The 21,937-nt window shown below is 37.0% G+C and overlaps 1 protein-coding gene across 2 annotated transcripts in view; it reads right to left on the bottom strand.

The window, feature by feature from the left end:
- Nucleotides 1-21,937, bottom strand: part of LOC131153191 (uncharacterized) — a 135,496-nt gene that overhangs the window by 55,675 nt on the left and 57,884 nt on the right. Inside the window, exons 7-9 of one of the 2 annotated variants that reach the window (XM_058105336.1) lie at nucleotides 12,281-12,361; nucleotides 8,813-9,031; nucleotides 8,503-8,645 (exon numbers count right to left, since the gene is read on the bottom strand). In XM_058105336.1, the coding sequence (XP_057961319.1) occupies nucleotides 8,503-8,645; nucleotides 8,813-9,031; nucleotides 12,281-12,361 (443 nt within the window). The remainder of the gene's footprint in view (nucleotides 1-8,502; nucleotides 8,646-8,812; nucleotides 9,032-12,280; nucleotides 12,362-21,937) is intronic. The other variant, XM_058105343.1, reaches the window with a different exon arrangement.

The following is a 21,937-nucleotide window of genomic DNA, read 5'->3' as shown; positions in this document are numbered from 1 at the left end:
TGAATTCAGCTTCTGCACTGCTTCTTGACACAACTAATTGCTTCTTACTTCGCCATGTAACTAGGTTTCCCCACACATATGTTCAGTACCCAGAAGTTGACCTTCGATCATGTATTGATCCTGCCCAATCTGCATCACTGAATACTTCAATATCTCTTCTTCAATTCTTCTCAAAAAATAATCCTTTACCTGGTGTTGGCTTCGAATATTGTAGGATTCTATAAACTACCTCCATATGTTCTTCATTGGGATTGTTCATGAATTGACTCACCATATTAACAGAGAAGCCAATATCAGGTCGGGTGTGAGAAAAATATATAAGTTTTCCAACTAGTCCTTGATATCTGCCTTTATCCACTGATGCACTGTCTTCCTTGGCTCCTAGTTTGGTTGTTGAATCCATATGAGTATCTACTGGCTTGCATCCGAGCATCCTAGTCTCTTTCAAAAGATCTAGAACATATTTCCTTTGGGAGACAAAGATTCCCTTCCTTGATCGTGCCACTTCCATGCCTAGGAAGTATTTGAGATTCCCAGGGTCCTTGATTTCAAATTCTTTAGCTAGAAGACTTTTGAGACTACTCATTTCCTCCTCATAATCTCCCGTTAGAATGATGTCGTCCACATATACAATAAGGATAGAAATTTTTCCTTCAGGAGAGTATTCAACAAATAGCGTATGATCTGATTGACATTGAGAATGGCCAAACCTCTTACTACCTTGTGAATCTCTCGAGCCAGGCCTTTGAGGATTGCTTGAGCCCATATAAAAATCTTCTGAGTTAGCAGACTTTGTTGTGTGTAGCTTGTGTCTCGAATCCAGGAGGAATTTCCATTTAGACTTCTTCATCTAGGTTTCCATTAACGAAGGCATTCTTGACATCTGGTTGGTGAAAAGGCTAGTCTAAATTTGCTCCCAAAGATAAGGGCACCCACACTGTATTTAAATTCGTTATAGGGGCAAATGTCTCTTCGTAGTTGATTCCATATGATTGAGTGAATCCCTTTGCTACCAGCAAAACTTTGAATTGGTTAACACTTCCATCTTCATTGTATTTCACAATGAATATCCATTTGGAACCTGCTGGATGTTTTCCAACTGGTAATTTTGCAATCTCACATGTTCCATTCTTTTCCCGTGCACTAATTTCTTCCCAAACAGCGGACATCCATTCAAGTGTACCAAGAGCCCCTTGCATGTTATAAGGAACCTGAATTTTGTCGAGGTTGGCAACAAAAGATCTAAAATTTGATGACAGCCCCTGATACGACACAAAAGTGTATATTGGGTGTTTTGTGCATGATCTCACACCTTTTCTCACAGCAATAGGACAATCACTATCATTATAAGTTAACTCATTATGGGAAGTCTCAGGACTAGAGTTACCTAGTGGATTTTCACTTGATCTAGGGATCAGATCAGACTCTTGGATTTGCTCAAGGGATGCTTGTTGTTCTATCTCCATTTGGTTCCTTCTCCTCCGTGAATGGGTAATCAACTCATCATTTTTTGTTGCTTGAAAAGTGTCCATATGCTGATGTTTCACGGGAGATTCTAAGAAGGGATGTGAAGGAGAAATGGAGTCAGTAGTAGGAATAGATTCAGAAATTTGTCATAGGTGAGAAGGGCCAGAATCAGAAGAAGGGTGAGATAACTTTTCAATATCCCTAAGCTGGAATTCATGTGTAATCTCCCCCTGAATTTCAGGTTTGGGGTAATATGGTTGTTGCTCAGTAAAGGTGACATCCATGGAGTGATAATATCTTTTATTAGCTAGTGAATAGCATTTAAAACCCTTTTGGTTTGGAGAGTACCCGAGAAAAATGCACTTACGGGCTCTAGGATCAAGTTTACCCCAGTGTTGACTATGAACATGAACAAAAGATGAGCACCCGAATACTTTGAAGGGAATAGTGGAGATGAGTTAAGTATTGGGAAAGGACTGAAGTAGAGTTTGATAAGGAGTTTGGAATTTGAGAACGTGAAAGAGCATCCTGTTTATGAGGCTGCAGTGAGAATGGCTTCACCCCAAAAGTCTTTCGGTACATGCGCAAAGAACATGAGGGAGCGGGCAACATCTAGTGGGTGCCCGCTTTTTCTTTCGGCAATTCCATTTTGCTAAAAAGTGTCGAGACAGGAACTTTGGTGTATTATACCTTGACTCAAGAGATAATCATCAAGAATGGATTTGAAATCTTCTTTGGCATTATCAATTTTCAAAATCTGTATTTTTTCTTGGAATTGTGTTTGGATCATGGTGTTAAAATTTTGGAAAATCAAACCTGCCTCTAACTTTTCTTTCATGACGAATATCCTAGTAAGTCAAGTGCGATCATTTATAAAAGATATAAACCAGCGAGATCTAGTAATATTCTTTATCCTAGATGGCCCCCACACATCACTATGAATCAATGAAAGGGGATGGGATGCTTTGTAGGGTCGATTGGGATAAGAGTTGCAAACATGTTTTGAAAATTGACACATCTCACACTGAAAATCATTTGGATTTTTATTATTGAATAATGAAGGAAAGAGTTTCTCGAGTACAAGAAATTTGGATGTCCTAACCTATAGTGCCACAACCTAATTTCACTATCATTATTAGAACGAATGACAGAAAAATAACTTTGACTTCTAGACACTAAACAATCAGATATGTGAGTTATTCCTTGAGGAGGATCATTAACCTCGAGAAGATAGAGCCCCGAACAAATCTTAACATTGCCAACCGCCTTCCCTGAATCCAAGACCTGAAATTCACATATATTTGGGAAAAATTTAGTAACACAATTGAGATCTCGAGTTTACCAATAGACAGTCAATTGCAATTCAAATTTGGCACTAATAGAACTGAGTTGAGTGTTAGGTTCTCTAAAATTTTAACAGAACCTATACCAGCCACCTTTGAGAGTGAACCATCTACTATCCTGACTGTTAAATTTTCATAACAGGGACTATACGTAGAAAAAAAATTTCTATCTCCTGTCATATGGTCCGATGCTCCTGAGTCTATAATCCATGGACCTCGCTTCTCCTTTTTAACATTAAGAGCACTTAGCAAATTACCTTTATGTGCCAAAAAACCAGTACCAACCACAGTACTAGGGGCTACTGAAGATTGGCTGAACATTTTTTGCAATAATTCTAGTTGCTCCTTGCTGAAGAGACTAGGCCTAGGTCGTGTTTGTTTTTCATCTACAGATACAAAATTTCCCCATCCTTCTCTGTCATTGGTACAATGGGAAGGTTTCCAATCTGCCGGTTTACCATGGATTTTCCAGTAGATGTCCTTGGTGTGACTAGGACATCGACAATGGTCACACCATGGCCTGCCTTTCTTCGGTCTACTATCACTGTTGTTATATGGATTTCCTCAAACCGCAAGGGCCGAACTCTCCAAGTTTGTTGCAGAATCTTGAGGGCTCATCATTATCTTCATTCAACTCTCCTCTCAGCATACTTCTTAAAACGCTTCTCAGATGTTTGGCAGTGGTTTGGATCCTAGGATTCTTCCTCATACTTCATCAAGACTTTTATTTAATCCAATCATAAATTTGTATATTCTTTTCTTTTCAACAATTTGTTTATACCTGATTCCATCTTCGAGACAGCTCCAATAGTACTCCTCGAATAAGTCTAGATGTTGCCAGTAGCGATTGAGGATGTTGAAGTATTGGGTCACTGTCAAATCGTCTTGGTGTAAGTCATGGAGAACACTTTCCACCTCAAATAATTCAGATAAATTCTCATTGTTAGAATATGTTTCCTTGGTAGCTTCCCAAATCTCCTTCGTTGTTCTGTAGAGAAAGAAATTTTCTCCAATGTCATTTGTCATGGAATTAATGAGCCATGACATGACCATGTTATTTTTCGATTTCCATGTTTTGAACTTCGCATCATCCTTGCTTGGTTGGGCTGCAACTCTTGAGGGATAATCATCCTTTCCCTTTCCGCATATGAACATCATTGCGGAATGGGACCATTAGAGAAAGTTATTCCCATTAAGTTTGTGTCCTGTAATGGGCATGAGGCTGCTATCTGAACTACTGCTATTGCCTGAGACCATGGCTTCCTGATTGGTGGTGACGTCTTAGACTGAAGAGGTGGAGTCACGTCTCCCGGTGGCCATACCGTATTTGGTCATATGGGAAGATTAAGGTTCAGAGGAAGCTCTGATACCATGTTGAAATGTGGAAAAGAAAACTGAATATTCCACTAACTTATGAAGAATATTACATTCCCTTTAAATAGATGATAATTCTCATCTAATTCTTAGGGATATTTACAACCTACTGAAAATAGAATATTCTATTTAAAATGGAGAGCAGTAAAATAGGAAAGGAAAGACTATCTACAGAATCGGGTAACATGCTACCCAAATCCCCTAGGATCGTGGAACCAAAAATAGCTAAGAAATCAACTGATTTGTTAGCTGTAAATCTCCTAAAGATCAGCCTCTAATAAAGGCTGACATATATTTGATAATTCTACAATAGCAAACAAATATTGGATGCTAGGTCCAAAGCACAAATAAAAATAGGAAGATCAACATCTTGGGAAATTGGGTAATTAGACAAGGAAACCAAAGGCATAGTGGTGAAAGCTGGAGGAGACTCTCTTCAGTTGAGTCACAGTGGTGTGTACACCTACAAATTAGGTTGATTGGGGAAACTAGAAAGACTCAAACTAGATGAAGAAGTAGGAGGATGACTTTGCAGAGACAATAGGCCAGAATCCAAAAGGTTGCGTGGAGGAGGGATTTAACTAGATCTGCTGGACTCAAGGAATCACAATAGTATGTTGTAGACTCAAAGAAGGTAACGTTGTGATGGAAGGTACTAAGGTAGGACTATGGCAGTGATATCCCTTTTTAAGTACATGAGTAGCGGAAAAAAAATAGATTTGATAGCACAAAGATCCAACTATTCCACCCCTAAGCTTACTAATGGACAAAGCAGGTCCCGCATATACAAAGAGGTACCGAGAATAAGCATTTGGGAAGAAAACTAGATATGGTATCTCACCATCAAGGACAGAGGATGGCATAAGAGTGCATGCAGGGAGCACAACATCAACCCAAAACAATTTGGGGACATTCATTTTATACATTAGGATACGACTGACTTCAAGGATATGTCTATTCCTTCCCTCCGTAACTCCATTTAGCTGTGGGGTGTGGGCACAAGATGACTTATGAATCATACAAGACTTAGTCGTACAACTAGTCAACTGGTGTACCCAAATACACCTTGGCATTACAAAGTGTCCAGGTAAGTCAAATTGAGTACATACCTTAGAACAAAATATGTAACAGCATAGAATGATCCTTTATCAATTAAATCCATGTCATCCTTGAGTAGCCATCTACAAACATGACAAAACTGGTAAACTAACTTTGACACAGCCAGACTTGGAGCCCAAACATCATAATGGAGTAGCATGAAAGGCTTACTACCCACTTGTTGACTCAGCAGGAGAATGGAATCTCAACTAACAAGAGTCACACAAGACTAGACATGGAACTCCAAGTAGGAACAAACTGTTTTAACTTGTCCAACGAAAGATGACCAAGGTGACTATGGATTTGAAGTGTAGTAGCAGTAGTGCACGTAGTAGAAGGAGAGAGAAACTCAAGGTTGTAATGTCCACCAGCCCCATGTTCTCCATCAATCATCTTCCTCATTTTCAAATCCTTATCGACAACAAAGTCAGTAAAGAATGTTATGGAATTCAAGGATTTTGTAATTTTGCTAACTAACATAAGAGTAAAGGGAAACTTAGGAATATACATAACTGAAGACAGAGAGAAATGTGTAGGATTTAATGTCCTTATTTCCTTAATGGCAGTAATGGACCCATTAGCAAGGGTGATACAAGGTAAGTTTTCAGAATTTTGAAGAATGGAAAAGAAGTTAATTAAACCTATCCTGTAGTCATTTGTGGTTGAATCTATAGACAAAAACTAGTGGTTGAAATATCAAATGACAAGCAAGCAGTAGGATGAGCTATGTGAACAAGAGATGCGATGGGAAGAGAAGCTTGTTGAAATGACTGATACTGCATGAACTTTGAGTACTTCACTAAAGCTGATATTGCTCCTCATTTGTATAACCTCCTCATCCACAATGAGCACACTTGCAAGTGGGGCCTCTACCATGCCGAACCCTTCCACCACAACCACTTGACCAACCATAAGAGCCTTTTCCACTGCTTGATTGAAAATCAATAATCATAATCATCCCATGTAGGAAAGACACTCTTTTCAGAGCTAGTCACAATGAGTGTAGGAGGAATGAATGCTCAAGGCTGAGGAAAGAGTGTTGGAGAAAGCATGAAGGATAAGAGGAAAAACATTAGCAAAGGATGCAAGCCCTGCACTACCAAAAATCTAGGATCAGACTTCTTCAAACTCAGGTTTAAAACTTGCTCGAAGCTAAACAACTAGCATTCGCTCTCTCTTCTTTTACATCTCATGAACATCACAATATGGGTTAGACAATGTTTTGAGTTCATTATGGATAGACTTCATCTCTACAAAGAACTCTGTGACCTTCATATCTCCTTATTGTAGTTCAAAGTACTCCAAGGAAAGGTCATACATAAGACCAATGTCATTGGAATAAAATAGTTTGACATAACCCCGAACCTCATTGCTTACATCCAGATGCAAGCACATCCATGCAGTCTATGGTTCCATTGAGTTCCACAATAAGGGGACAATAAATGCAGCTTCTTGAACCCATGCTTCTTTCTGTTTGTCATCTATAGTCCCTGATTGAAACAAGTGTCAACTATTGCCTAAGGCAGTCAAATAGATCTTGACAGTTTACTATGCATAACTCTTTCCATCCAACTTCCCTGCTGAAGTAAGAAACATGCTTTTGGGATTCATGGCCTCCATCCTAACATAGAGAACCTCACCTCTGGGCCAACTCACAACCATGCAACGAACAACATAAACAACCATAATAAATCCACACAGCAACATAAAACCTAACAAACTTGATAAACATTGACAAACAGCCTCCAGCACTGCCACACAATCATTCCTAGATTCCACACTTGAACAACTAAAAGGTAGGATCTTTGGACAAAAATCCATCACCAAAAACATAATAACATGGTTTACAGAGGGATTTTAACGATATAGGGTCAGTTTAGGCAAAAAAATATGGCTATATGAATCCTCATGCATTAGCGAGTGGGTCAGCACTGCCAGGCTTTGACTGGCACATTAGGGCAGCTCTGACGATGGGATTCCAGGGGTTAGGGCAGTGTCTGGGTGACTTTGATGTTTGCTTTGCAAGATCTTAAAGGGTTTTGGTGTTCATGAACTGGTAGTGTTGCCAGTCTAGGTCTCGGGACCATTCTCGGATACCATTTTTATAGTATTGTGTAAATTTGAAGACCTAATCATAGCAATTAAGTCTCCACCTCTGTTTATAATATCAGAATGACCATAATACCCTCACCTAACTCTTAGTAACTATCATGGTTATAATGCTAAATAATCAATAACCAATAGCAATTTACTTAAGACAAGTCGTTATCTAATAATTTCAGAATTAAAAGAAAGGATAAATTACAATTTTTCTCAAAATGTACTTTAATCCCTGATGTTTCAATTTTTATATTTAACTCTCTCAACTTGAAGCAAAGCTGCAATGCCACCCTTGACCATCAGATTGATTAATGAAGATTAGTTCACATGATACATGACCAGAACCAAAATTTCTTCTTTGCCCAGCTGAGCTGCAGGAAAGCCCTAGTCCAAACCCCAGGCAAAGGCAGCGGATGCTAGGCCAAGGAGGTAGTCACCAGAAGAGAGCGGCTGGAATGGGTGCAGTTTTTTTTTTCTTTTTTTTTTTAAGCTTACAAGGTTAAAGAAGTAATTTAAGGTTTTGGTCACATGTTTATCATATGAGCTTACTAATTTCACAGTGAAGGATGACGCTTCAATTTTGTAGGTTGAGAATTTTAAAATGCCAAAATCAGAACACATTAGGGATTGAAGTGCAATCGAACGAAAGTTCAAGGACTAATGATTGGATAACTTGAGGAATTGCTATCCTTCTATAAATGTTAAATAGTTTAGCTTTAACATTTCACATATAAGCTTATTCTAGAAGTACACAGGAGACAGGAGTGATTTAAAATAAGCGTGTTTATGTGTATATATCTGTAAAGAAGAATGTAAATGACCTAGGTGAATTTAAACTCTTGGGATGACATCTTGGACTTTCTGGCTTCTTTTCTCTGTATGTACTATCTTCTTCTTGGAGTTTCAATTATCAATAGAAGAAACTAAAGTCTGAAATTTATTCATTTTAAAAGCAAAGTATGATTTGATACTTAAAAAGATGAGCCGGACATCATCTACCTTCAAGGACTCAGGGCTCATACCAGATTTCATCCATATGAACGACCAGAAATGTTAAAAGGGCTGGGGTGTGTCGTGTGTATATCAACATTAAACTACACAATAGAAAATTCCAAATTACCTGGTTAACATGCGGTAAGGTTCTCGAAGGTCTTTGGTAACTAGATCATCAATCAAAGTTCCTATATAACTGCTTTCTCTCTCAAGAACAATGAGGGCCTTGCCATCTGCATGTCTGGCAGCATTAATTCCAGAGATGATACCCTACAAAAATAAAGCTAACAAAATGAGAAAAAGGTGGGTCAGAGATACAAAAATTTGAAACGGCCCAGTGGCAGAACTTTTCTTTGCAAGAAGTCAAAGGCAATGTTTCTTTCTACTACAATGAATGACATGTCAGATGATATAGGCAGAAATAAAACAATCGCAACCTGCGCAGCAGCTTCCTCATAGCCAGTGGTTCCATTTATCTGACCAGAGAAGAAAAGCCCTTCAATCATCTTTGTCATGAGAGACCTAGAGCATTGGTGAGCAGGCAAGAAATCATACTCTACAGCATAAGCAGGCCTCAGCATTGAACAATTTTCAAGTCCAGGCAGTGTTCTTAAGAGTGGTAACTGCAATCTCTCTGGTAAGCCAGTTGAGAACCCCTGTAGAGGAAGAAATTGATCGTTTAGATGGTCCAGATGTTACGAAGGAGCAAGTCAACTATAACTTGCAGCTGCATCATAAAGGAAAGGCTGTCTTAATAAAAAAAAAATTTCTTTTTTCTTTTTTCTTTTTTCTTTTTTCTTTTTTTTTTTTTTTTTTTTTAAGATAGCACTACATGCTCAAAATAATATCAGCCAAAATAAATGCTTAAATAAGTGGCTCAAGACTGAGGAATATATGGTTTTCAGTTCTAATATTAAAGATAGATAAGCAGTGTTATGACATACGTAAATTAAGATGTAGAAATTCCAAAAGACATGCAGAAAATTTTTGGATGGGAACCCATGGTGAAATGGGATTATGAAAGGTTCTAAGTGATAAGAGCAAAAAATAAAATTAAAATTAAAATAATAAAAAACAATGCCTGGTTGTGGGTTTAGTGATATTGCAGAAAACCGACAAACAACAACAACAAGCCTTAAGTCCCGCTAGGTGGGGTCGGCTACATGAATCATTTTCCGCCAATAGTTATTGCATTATATAGGAAAAAGTTCCTTTTTCCTAACACTCCTCTTTCATCTACTTCGACTCAAATTCCCTTATTTTTCTTTCTTTTCTTCTACTTCTAAGGTTTCTTTCATTTTCCTTTATTCTGCTCTCTATATTGCAGAAAACATGGGTGAGAAATATGTGTGTGTGTATGTGTGTGTGTGTGTGCATAATATACCTTCAATAATGTGCAAATAAATATAAGATTTTCAAAATCGTAGCAAGAAAAATCTAGTCACGGTTTAGTGCAAGGGATCACATTTTTTTAGGGTAGAAGATTTGATTGTAGGATGACATTTGTCAGCTAGAATCAGTTGATGCTACTAATCAAACCCTTGTCAAATAATGAGTATGAACAGTGGCTGAACAGTATAACAAACAGTTTACAAGGCAGTAACTGTAGAAAATTTGGTGAGAACTATGAATTGTCTAGGCGTCAAGAGCGAGACTATGGTCTTGAACTACAAAACACTCTTTCTTTTTGAGGAAAAAAGAATGCCCATTACTGAGGAAACCAACCCTCGTCTCTTCTTCATCTCCTTCTCAGAGGAGGGACAATGGGTGTCAAAGGAACTGTGCTTCCTCCTCTTCTCAAAAACAGAATCCATGGGCGAAGACCTTCAGGGCACCTAATCACTTCATCATGGCATGATTGCAAGTGAATGCTTTTGGTTGATTTATATTGATGGAAAGGGCAGAGGCGTCGGTTGGAAGAAATATTGAGAAGCAATCCTGGGATTGCAGTTCTTCAAATGCAGAAGCTGTAATGATTTGATTGCGGTTCTTCATATGCAGGCAGAGATTGTAAGCATGAAAAACAGTAAGTTTTTCTTTCAAGAACTGAAGCTCCATCTTGCCAGCAATGGAAGACTTCAGGAAATTTTGGTAGGGAAAGGAGAAAAGGGTAAGGAAAGCCTGACTAAGCAGACCGTGAAGCGACTCAAGAAGGGAGATTCATTTCTGCTTTAGGAAATATTTCAAATTACAATTTTGATTCTGCTGAAGCTACTCACGGGGCATATAAGCAAAATTCCAATTCTGTCACACCCAACATTGAGAATACCCAGAGCAACATGACAGCCTGGCCTGGTGGAAACAAAATTTTTATGGGATGCCTCATGTGCAGTCAATAGCAACCCATAATGGAGCCTAACCTGTACATAAGAAGGCAATAGGGCTGGGGTATCTAAGTCAAACGAAGCATCGTCTTCCAAAGCCAAACCTCCTGGGCACAAAATTAGCCGCATCTCAAGGATATTCTTTAAACCGCAGCACCAAGCACCAGAAGGGAGACTCACACCTCCCAGACCTAACACCACAAAGCCTGCCAGAGGTATATAAGTAGGTGGAGTCGAGGCTTGGCAGCAGGAGGGGAAGAGCTAACAAAACCAGATCGTGGAGTCAAGAGGAGGAAGAGATTCTTCAGGCTTTGAAGACAAGGAAAAAATTCTCTCTCTTATAAAACTAAAATGAAAGGCCATTGATCCAGCAATTGCGGAGGAAATGTGGGGAGGCAGAGGCTGTTTTGAGGGAAGATAACAAGAGTGGCATGAACGTGCTAATGGGTACTCCAAATCAAAAATCACATTATACATAGAGATACAGGTTCAGATGAAGTCCCTAATCGAGAAGAACTTTGCCAAGATTCCTTTGCATCACCTTGTACCATAGGGAGTTACAAATGAGGGATCGTGTGAAACTGTTGACTTTTTTTATGATGGGAGGGTTAACTAAGCAGCTCAGAATCTCCTAGATGACTTGCATCTGACCACTGGGGAGAGAGAAAGGATCTTAGTAATGTCAAATGAAGCTTCTGCCTTCAAATTCCAGAGGGAGGAAAAGGTGGCAACTAACTAATGACTGTTATTTGTAAAAACTCTAAAATAAATATGATCGTTTCATTAAATTAATGATATAAATTTTAAGAAGAAAAGCTATTCAAGGAGGCATTTTGCCCCCTGACTTAGTGGTTTCACCTTACCATACTTTGTCCTTGTACTTCTAGGGTCAATACTTATTCTTCCCCCACACGTGCAACCCAATAGCACATGGAGAGAGAAACACACAATAAATAACACCTATTACAGGGAATGCAAATTTTTTAAACACCACACAATAAAAGTGGGCAACGAATCTACAACCCAAGACCTCCTGGTAATCAACTCTGATACCATGCTATAATACTATTTTACCTAAAAGCTTAAGTTGTTAGGTTGTGGGCCAACAACATATATCAAGTTTTAACATCATTTTCAATAGATGCAGTTGATATCTTTATCATACTTTTTGGGAAATTTCAAAGGGGGTTTCTTAGCATATGCGTATAAATGTTAAAACAATAAAACATATGTAAGAGAATATAAAAGAAAGAAGGGCAAAAGCCCATTAGAATAAATTATCCAAAAGCCTTCTCACACAGGAGCCTAAATCACATAAATTTGTAAACTGTGCAATATAATCCCAACAAGTGATACTAACACAAATTAAAATTGAAAAGAATTTGACAACAACTATAGATTCAACATCTATGCTTGTCAAAGATGAACAAATAGATAAATAAACAAAAAAATCCTTCCAAATGACATGAATCGTAATGAGACAAAGTTAACACCCTTTTCTTTCAAAGACAGGAAAAACTATCATTTACTTAATTAATCAAAATGATAGCAAGAAAAAGCAAAGGTGATCTTTTAGCACACCTGCACGTACAGTTCAGGCACATTTCGACCCTCCGGTTCAAGAAAAATTTGATGAGACTCTTTATCTTGAAATCTCACAATCTGAAACCGCAGAACAGCTACCACTTCAGGATTTTGCCTTTAAATATAAATATTTATATATATATGTTCTGTAAAAGAGAAACAACTACACTGATATTTTGAAATTGCTTCTAAATATATATTTTGTAGCAAATAAAAAACTACACAAATATTTTAAAACATAAAATAAAATATATGATACCACAGTAACAAACATTTTTTTAGATATTTTTCAAACAAAAAAATTTATTTCCACAACACTGAATTATAAACAGCAACATTATTTAAAAAAAAAAAAAACGGAGAAAAAAGTATAATCATTTTTTTTAACAAAAAGGTAAGAAAAATATATCAGCTCAAGAGTATACAGTGTACAGACAGAATCACAGTAACCAGCGACCAGAAAAGAAAAAAGGAAAATCAGCAAGAAAAGAAAGAGCATCTAGCGAAATCTGGCAAATTGTTTTCTATCAAAGATGAATCCTCTAATATCTTCTACTGCTTTACATGTGAGACTTTTTACGTTTGGAGAAGCATTCTCGAAAATTAGAAGGTATCTGGTTCTTTAAAGATTGTAATTGCAGGCAGCCCATGTGAATCTGCTTAGTATAATTGTCGGATTTCTAGGGAATAAATTAGGAAATTCTATTTTTTTAAATCTGAAATTACTATTTCAGTTTCTAGTAGTTTCAGTTTTCTGTTTTCTAGCCTAGAGATCTGGTGATTTGATTTGCTGATTTTGTGGTGATTTGATTTGCTGATTTTGTGGCCTTCCTAATTTGGTGGCCTTCCTCTACTATTTATCTTGTAATCATGTCTCTTGAAATTCAATAAGAACAGTTATTCTTCTTCTAAAACATCTTTCCTAGTATCAGAGCCTCGTGCTCTTTTCTTCTGATGATATTGTACAAGTCGGCAATGACCAGAGCCCAAAGAAATCCTACCGGCTCTTCCGGTACTTCCAAAACCATTCCACCCAATCCCACTATTCCTCCCAAGTCTGTATCTGCTGATTACTATTCCCAAAATTCAGCCCTTTATCTCATGGTTACAAAACTCAATGGGCGTAAGAAACCATGGTGTGAGCATTGCAAAAAACCGTGGCATACGGAGGAGACATGTTGGAAGCTTCATGGTAAACCAGCAAATTGGAAGCCAAAACCCAAACATGACAGTCATGCCTACAAAGCCAGCGCTGAAGAGACTCAGGAGCCTTCTACCAACTCGGATGCAGTCCCTTTTACCAAGGATCAATTAGAGCACCTGTACATATTGTTTCAATCTCACTAATTGTCCTTAACTCCATCTTGTTCTTTGGTACATAAGGGTAACTCTCTTGCTACTGTGTTTTTAGGTGTTATTCCTAATTCTGTTCATTCTTGGATAATTAATTACGATGCAACTGATCATATGACTGGTTGCTCCAAATTGTTCTCATCCTATAGTCCGTGTGCAGGCAATAAAAAGGTTAAAATTGCTGATGGTTCACTCTCGATAATTGCCGGGATAGGAACTATCAAACTCATTTCGTTGTTAACTCTCCATATTGTGCTCCACGTTCCAAATTTGTCTTGCAACTTGTTGTCCATCAGTAAAATTACCTCTGATCATCAATGTCAAACTAATTTCTACTCTTCTTATTGTGAGTTTCAGGAATTGACCACAGGGAGGATGATTGGCAGTGCTAAGGAAAAAGATGGACTCTATTATTTTGACGATGGACCTAAATCGAGTAGACAATGTCAAAGTACTTGCTTAAATTCTGTTTTTTGTTTTCAAAGATAATGATATCATGTTATGGCATTATAGGCTAGGCCATCCTAGTTTTCAATATTTAAAATACTTGTTTCCCATTTTATTTTGGAATAAAAGTCCATCTTCTTTTCAATGTGAAGTTTGTCAGTTTTCTAAACATCATCGTGCATCCTTTTCCACCCAACCTTACAAACAAACTACACCATTTACGGTGATTCGTAGTGATATCTAGGGCCAATGTAGAACATCTAAATATTCTGGCAAAAATGGTTCGTGAACTTTATTGATGATCACACGAGATTAAGTTGGGTTTATTTGATAAAGGAAAAACCTGAAGTGGAAACAATTTTCAAAAACTTTTACACCATGGTACAAACACAATTTCAAAAAAAAAAATATTCAAATATTGCGGAATGATAATGATAGAGAATATTTCAAAAACATTTTGGGCCAATTTTTTCTTGAAAAAGGAATTGTTCATCAAAGCTCTTGTGTTGACACTCTGCAACAAAATGGTTTGGATAAAAGAAAAAACAAACACTTATTGGAAGTAGCTCAGGCATTGTATTTACCAATCGGGTACCTAAATATCTTTGGGGTGAAGTCGTTCTTACTACTACATGTCTCATATATAGAACGCCTAATAAGGTTTTAAGCTTTGAAACACCTTTTGATGTTTTTCATAAGTTTTATCCAACAAATCATCTGTCTTCTTCTTTACCACTAAAGATATTTGGTTGTACCGCTTTTGTTCATATTCATAGTCATAATCGAGGAAAACTTGAACTGCGAGCCACAAAATGTGTGTTTGTTGGTTATGCCCCCACTCAAAAGGGGTATAAATGTTTCAAACCCATTTCCAAAAAAAAAAAAATGTTTGTTAAAAGGGATGTTATATTCTTTGAATTACATCCCTATTTTATGCCTCATCTTCAGGGGGAACCAAAACAAAGATTCGGCTGTGTTTCATGATTTTTTCCAAACTGAAGACTCGCAAAATGATCCTTCTCCAACTTTGATTATTCAACTGGAAAACCCAAGCTTTATTATACCAGGAGCAGTGAGTCGCGTTTTTTACTACTGTGCCATCTCACGATGTTCATGACCCAATAATGACTAACAAAGGAGAAACATAAAATAAAAATAAACAAAAATGAATTAAAAAAAATAAAAATAAAAATAAAAAAAAAACACCACAGCGTTGGTACCATTTGAAAATAGGGATATTTACAACCTATTGAAAATAAATATCCCATTTAAAAGGGAAAGTAGTATAATAGGAAAGACTATCTACAAAATCGGGTAACATGCTACCCAAAACCCCTAGGATCGTTGAACCAAAAATGGCTAACAAATCAACTGATTTGTTGGTTGTAAATCTCCTAAAGATCAGCCTCTAATAAAGGCTGACAGATAAATAATAATTCTACACTCGCCCTCAAGTTGGGCTGTAAATATTGATTAAGCCCAGCTTGGAACTCGAATCATCAAAATTCTTCCTTGGCAAAGCCTTGGTAAGGAAATCGGCTCTTTGGAGACATGTAGGCACATACAACATCTTGATTATTCCTTCCTCTATTTTTTCTTTTATGAAATGTAGATCAATCTCCACGTGTTTTGTTCTATTAGGATGCACTGGGTTCTTTGCAATGGCTGACAGATTGCCACAGAACATCTCCATGGGTTCTTCACCTGCAATCTTTAATTCCTTTAGAAGCCTTCTTAGCCATATTCCTTCACAGATGTCATGTGTCATTGCCCTAAATTTTCAGCTTCTGCACTGCTTCTTGACACAACTAATTGCTTCTTACTTCGCCATGTAATTAGGTTTCCCCACACATATGTTCAGTACCCAAAAGTTGACCTTCGATCATGTATTGATCCTGCCCAATCTGCATCACTGAATACTTCAATATCTCTTCTTCAATTCTTCTCAAAAAATAATCCTTTACCTGGTGTTGGCTTTGAATATCTTAGGATTCTATAAACTACCTCCATATGTTCTTCATTAAGATTGTTCATGAATTGACTCACCATACTGACAGAGAAGCCAATATCAGGTCGGGTGTGAGAAAAATATATAAGTTTTCCAACTAGTCCTTGATAGCTGCCTTTATCCACTGATGCACTATCTTCCTTGGCTCCTAGTTTGGTTGTTGAATCCATATGGGTATCTGCTGGCTTGCATCCGAGCATCCTAGTCTCTTTCAAAAGATCTAGAACATATTTCCTTTGGGAGACAAAGATTCCCTTCCTTGACCGTGCCACTTCCATGCCTAGGAAGTATTTGAGATTCCAAGGGTCCTTGATTTCAAATTCTTTAGCTAGAAGACTTTTGAAACTACTCATTTCCTCCTCATAATCTCCTGTTAGAATGATGTCGTCCACATATACAATAAGGATAGAAATTTTATCTTCAGGAGAGTATTTAACAAATAGTGTATGATCTGATTGACATTGAGAATAGCCATACCTCCTGACTACCTTGTGAATCTATTGAACCAGGCTCTAGAGGATTACTTGAGCCCATATAAAGATCTTCTGAGTTAGTAGACTTTGTTGTGTGTAGCTTGTGCCTCAAATCCAAGAGGAATTTCCATGTAGACTTCTTCCGCTAGGTCTCCATTGAGGAAGGCATTCTTGACATCTAGTTGGTGAAGAGGCCAATCTAAATTTTCTACCAAAGATAAGAGGACCCGCACTGTATTTAACTTGGCTACAGGGGCAAACGTCTCTTCATAGTCGATTCCATATGATTGAGTGAATCCCTTTGCTACCAACAAAACTTTAAATCGGTTAACACTTCCATCTTCATTGTATTTCACAGTGAATATCCATTTGCAACCTACTGGATGTTTTCCAGTTGGTAATTATGTGATCTCCCATGTTCCATTCTTTTCTAGTGCACTAATTTCTTCCCAGACAGCAAACTTCCAATCAGGTGTACCGAGAGCCTCTTGTATGTTATTAGGAACCTGGGTTTTGTTGAGGTTGGCAACAAAAGATCTAAAATTCGATGACAACCCCTGATATGACACAAAAGTGTATATTGGGTGTTTTGTGCATGATCTCACACCTTTTCTAACAACAATAGGACAATCACTATGATCATTAGTTAACTCATTATAGAAAGTCTTGGGATTAGAGTTACCTGGTGGATTTTCAATTGACCTAGGGCTCGGGTCAGACTCTTGGATTTGCTGAAGGGATGCTTGTTGTTCTATCTTCTTTTGGTTCCTTCTCCTACATGAATAGGTAGACAACTCATCATTTTTTATTGGTTGAATAGTGTCCAAATGCTGATGTTTCACGGGAGATTCTAAGAAGGGATGTGAAGGAGAAATGGAGTTAGTAGTTTGAATAGATTCAGAAATATGTGATACGTGAGAAGGGCCCGAATCAAAAGAAAGGTGAGATAACTCTTCAATATCTCAAAGCTGGAATTCCTGTGTAATCTCCCCTTGAATTTCAGATTTGGGAAAATATGGTACTTGCTCAAAAAAAGTGACATCCATGGAGTGATATTATCTTTAGAAGTTGGTGAATAGCATTTATAACCCTTTTCGTTTGGAGAATACCCGAGAAAAATGCATTTAAGGGCTATAGGATCAAGTTTGCCCCGTTGTTGACTATGAACATGAACAAAAGCTAAGCACTCAAATACTTCGAAGGGAATAGTGGAGATGAGTCGAGTATTGGGAAAGGACCGAAGTAGAGTTTGACAAGGAGTTCAGAATTTGAGAATGCAAGAAGGGATCCTATCTATGAGTAGGCTACAATGAGAATGGCTTCGCCCCAAAAGTGTTTCAGTACATGTGTAGATAACATGATGGAGCGAGCAACATCTAGTAGGTTTAGTTTTTTTCTTTCGGCAATTCCATTTTGCTGAAGAGTGTCGACACAGGACTTTGGTGTATTATACCTTGACTCAAGAGATAATCATCAAGAATGGATTTGAAATATTCTTTGGCATTATAAGTTTTCACAATCTGTATTTTTGCTTGGAATTGTGTTTAGATCATGGTGTTAAAGTTTTTGAAAATCTGACTTGCCTCTGACTTTTCTTTCAAGAGGAATATCCAAGTAAATCTAGTGTGATCATCTACAAAACATATAAACCAGCGACATCCAATAATATTCTCGATCCTAGATGGCCCCCACACATCACCATGAATCATTCAAAAGGGCTGGGATGCTTTGTAGGGTCGGTTGGGATAAGGGTTGCGAACATGTTTTGAAAATTGACACATCTCTCACTGAAAATCATTTGTATTTTTATTATTGAATAATGAAGGAAAGAGTTTCTCAAGATACAAGAAATTTGGATGTTCTAACCTATGGTGCCACAACCTAATGTCACTATCATTATTAGAACGAATGATAGAAAAATAACTTTGACTTCTTGAAACTAAACAATCGGATTTGTGAGTTGCTCCTTGAGGAGGATCATTAACCACAAGAAGATAGAGCCCCAAACACATCTTAGCACTACCAATTGTCTTCCTGAATCCAAGACCCGAAATTCACACATTTAGGAAAAATATAGTAACACAATTGAGATCCCGAGTGAGTTTACAAATAAACAAGAAATTGAAATCCAATTTTGGCACTAATAGAACTAAGTTGAGTGTTAAGTTCTCTGAAATTTTAACAGAACATGTACCAGCCACCTTTGAGAGTGAACCATTTACTATCCTGAATGTTAAATTTTCACAACGGGGACTATAAGTAGAAAAAAAATTTCTATCTCCAGTCATATGGTCCGATGCTCCTGAGTCTATAATCCATGGACCCAGATTCTCCTTTTTAACATTAAAAGAACTTAAAAAATTACCTTTGTGTGCCAAAGAACGAGTACCAACCACATAGTAGTAGGGGCTGCTGAAGATTGGCTGAGCATTTTCTGCAATAATTCTAGTTGCTCCTTGCTGAAGAGACTGGGCTCGGGTGGTGTTGGTTTTTCATCTACCGAGACGAAATTTCCCCTTCCATCCCTATCGTTGGGAAAGCGGGAAGGTTTCCAATCTGCAGGTTTACCGTGGATTTTCCAGCAAGTGTCCTTGGTGCAACCATGACGTCAACAATGGTCACACCACGCCTCCCTTTCTTCGATCTACTGTCGTTGTTGTTATATGGTTTTCCTTAAACCGCAAGGGCTGAACACTCCAGGTTTGTTGCAGAATCTTGAGGGCCCATCATTATCTTCTTTCGACTCTCCTTTCGGCGAACTTCTGAAAACGCTTCTCGGATGTTTGGCAGTGGTTTGGATCCTAGGATTCTTTCTCGTACTTCATCAAGATTTTTATTTAATCCAATCATAAATTTGTATATTCTTTTCTTTTCAACAATTTGTTTATACCTGATTCCATCTTCGAGATAGCTCCAATAGTGCTCCTCGAATAAGTTTAGATGTTGCCAGTAGCGGTTGAGGATGTTGAAGTATTGGGTCGTTGTCAAATATTCTTGGCGTAAGTCATAGAGAACACTTTCCACCTCAAATAATTTAGATGTATTCTCATTGTTAGAATATGTTTCCTTGGTAGCTTCCCAAATCTCCTTTGTTGTTTCGTAGAGAAGAAAATTTTCCCCAATGTCATTTGTCATGGAATTAATGAGCCATGACATGACCATGTTATTTTCCGATTTCCATGTTTTGAACTTCGCATCATCCTTGCTTGGTTGGGCTGCAACTCCAAAGAGATAATCATCATTTCCCTTTGCGCATATAAACATCATCACAGAATGGGACCATTGGAGATAGTTATTCCCATTAAGTTTGTGTCCTATAATGGGCATGAGGCTTCTATCTAAACTGCTGCTGTCGCCTGAGACCATGGCTTCCTAATTGGTGGTGACATCTAAGATTGAAGAGGTGGAGTCATGCCTCCCGATGGCCATACCGTATTTGGTCATATGGGAAGATTAGAGTTCAAAGGATGCTCTGATACCATGTTGAATGTGGAAAAGAAAACTGAATATTCCACTAACTTATGAAAAAGATTACATTCCCTTTAAATAGATGATAATTCTCATCTAATGACTAGGGATATTTACAACCTACTGAAAATAGAGATCCTATTTAAAATGGAACGTGGTACAATAGGAAAGACTATCTACAGAATCGAGTAACATGCTACCCAAATCCCCTAGGATCGTGGAACCAAAAATAGCTAACAAATCATAAAGATCAGCCTCTAATAAAGGCCAACAAATATATAATAATTCTACAAAATGTAATTACATTAATCATTGATACACCTATCATTTGAAATAAAATTGCATAATAACATAATTAATACCGTTATTCGAAAAATTTATGTACATAATTTTGTAATTATGAAAAATTCGGTATTAATATATTCGTAATTACGCAATTATATATGTATGCAATTGGTTTGGATCATATGCATGCAAGAGGCATGTATGTAATTACACAGTTGGTTTGGTTTAGATATATCCATAATTATGTAGTGATGTAATTATAGTATTAATAATACCTATCATTTGAAACTAAAGAACATACTTATGTACCTAATTTATAACATTGGGCAATTCAATTCGAATATGCACATAATTATACAACTATATATGTACATAATTGGTTTGATTCAATTATCCCACCTAATATGCATGCATGTACGTAATTAAATAATCTTTTTTGATTTAGATATGTCCGTACTAAAGTAGATCGTTGTAGTTATCGTATTAACTACACATATCATTTGCGATTAAACTGCGTACATTATTACATAGTTAATACTATTATTTGAAAATCTATATACATAATTTTGTAATATGGAGAATTCAGTTTGAATATGTACGTAATTAAATACACAATTATACATGCACGTAATTGGTTTGCTTTAGTTTTCTAAACTAATTGATATACATGCATATACACAATCACGTAATTGGTTCGGTTTAGATATTTTCATAATTATAGTTTTGGTTTACACCTATCATTCGAAATTAAACAACACAATCACATAGTTATTACTATAATTTGAAAATATGTGGGCATCATTTTATAATCATGGACACTTCTATTCGAAGATGTATGTAATGACGCAATTATGCACATACATAATTGATTTGTTTTGGTTTTCCAAACCAATTAATATGCATGCATGTACATAATATGTAATTAGTTCAATTTAGATATGTCCGTAATTACATAAATATGCAATTATTGTATTGGTTACACATCATTTGAAATTAAAATTCGTCATTGGGTGAATTCTATAGTTCGGATATATACATTATTTGTAATATATACGTACATAATTATAGTATTGGCTACAACTACCTTTTGAAATTAAACTCTATAATTAATTACAAAATAAATACTAATGTTTGCATGCAAGCGTGTATGTGATTGGTTCGGTTTAGATATGTCTGTAATATGCATGCATGCATGTACATAAGTATGTATTTACATACAAATTTTTCAATCGAGCAATAGATCAATAGTCATCAAAATGGCAGGAAGATGTGACGATGACAACATTGGAACATAGTAATAAGTTTCACCTAGTATCCAACAATTGATTTTGCATGGTTTACAATTAAATGGGTAAATTGGTTGACCCATGTTTAAATCGGTATGGATCATAAATGGATCAAATATTTTATAGAAATGGGTCATAAATTGTAAATGGATCATAAATGAACCAAACCCAACTTGACCCAACCCATTTTGACCCCCACCCATCCATTTAACATGTCTACTTCCAAGACCTAGTGCTTCTATCATATTTATATCAAATGGAGCCATGGTGGTCATGCACAAGAAACTGAACATGACATGCAGCCTATCCCCAGACAGCTCTTTCCCATCTTCTT

Source organism: Malania oleifera, chromosome 1 (genome assembly GCF_029873635.1).
Source record: "Malania oleifera isolate guangnan ecotype guangnan chromosome 1, ASM2987363v1, whole genome shotgun sequence".
In the NCBI taxonomy this organism is placed as follows: Eukaryota; Viridiplantae; Streptophyta; class Magnoliopsida; order Santalales; family Ximeniaceae; genus Malania; species Malania oleifera.
Note: the sequence above shows the minus strand (reverse complement) of the source record. Positions and strands in the feature narration are given on the sequence as shown.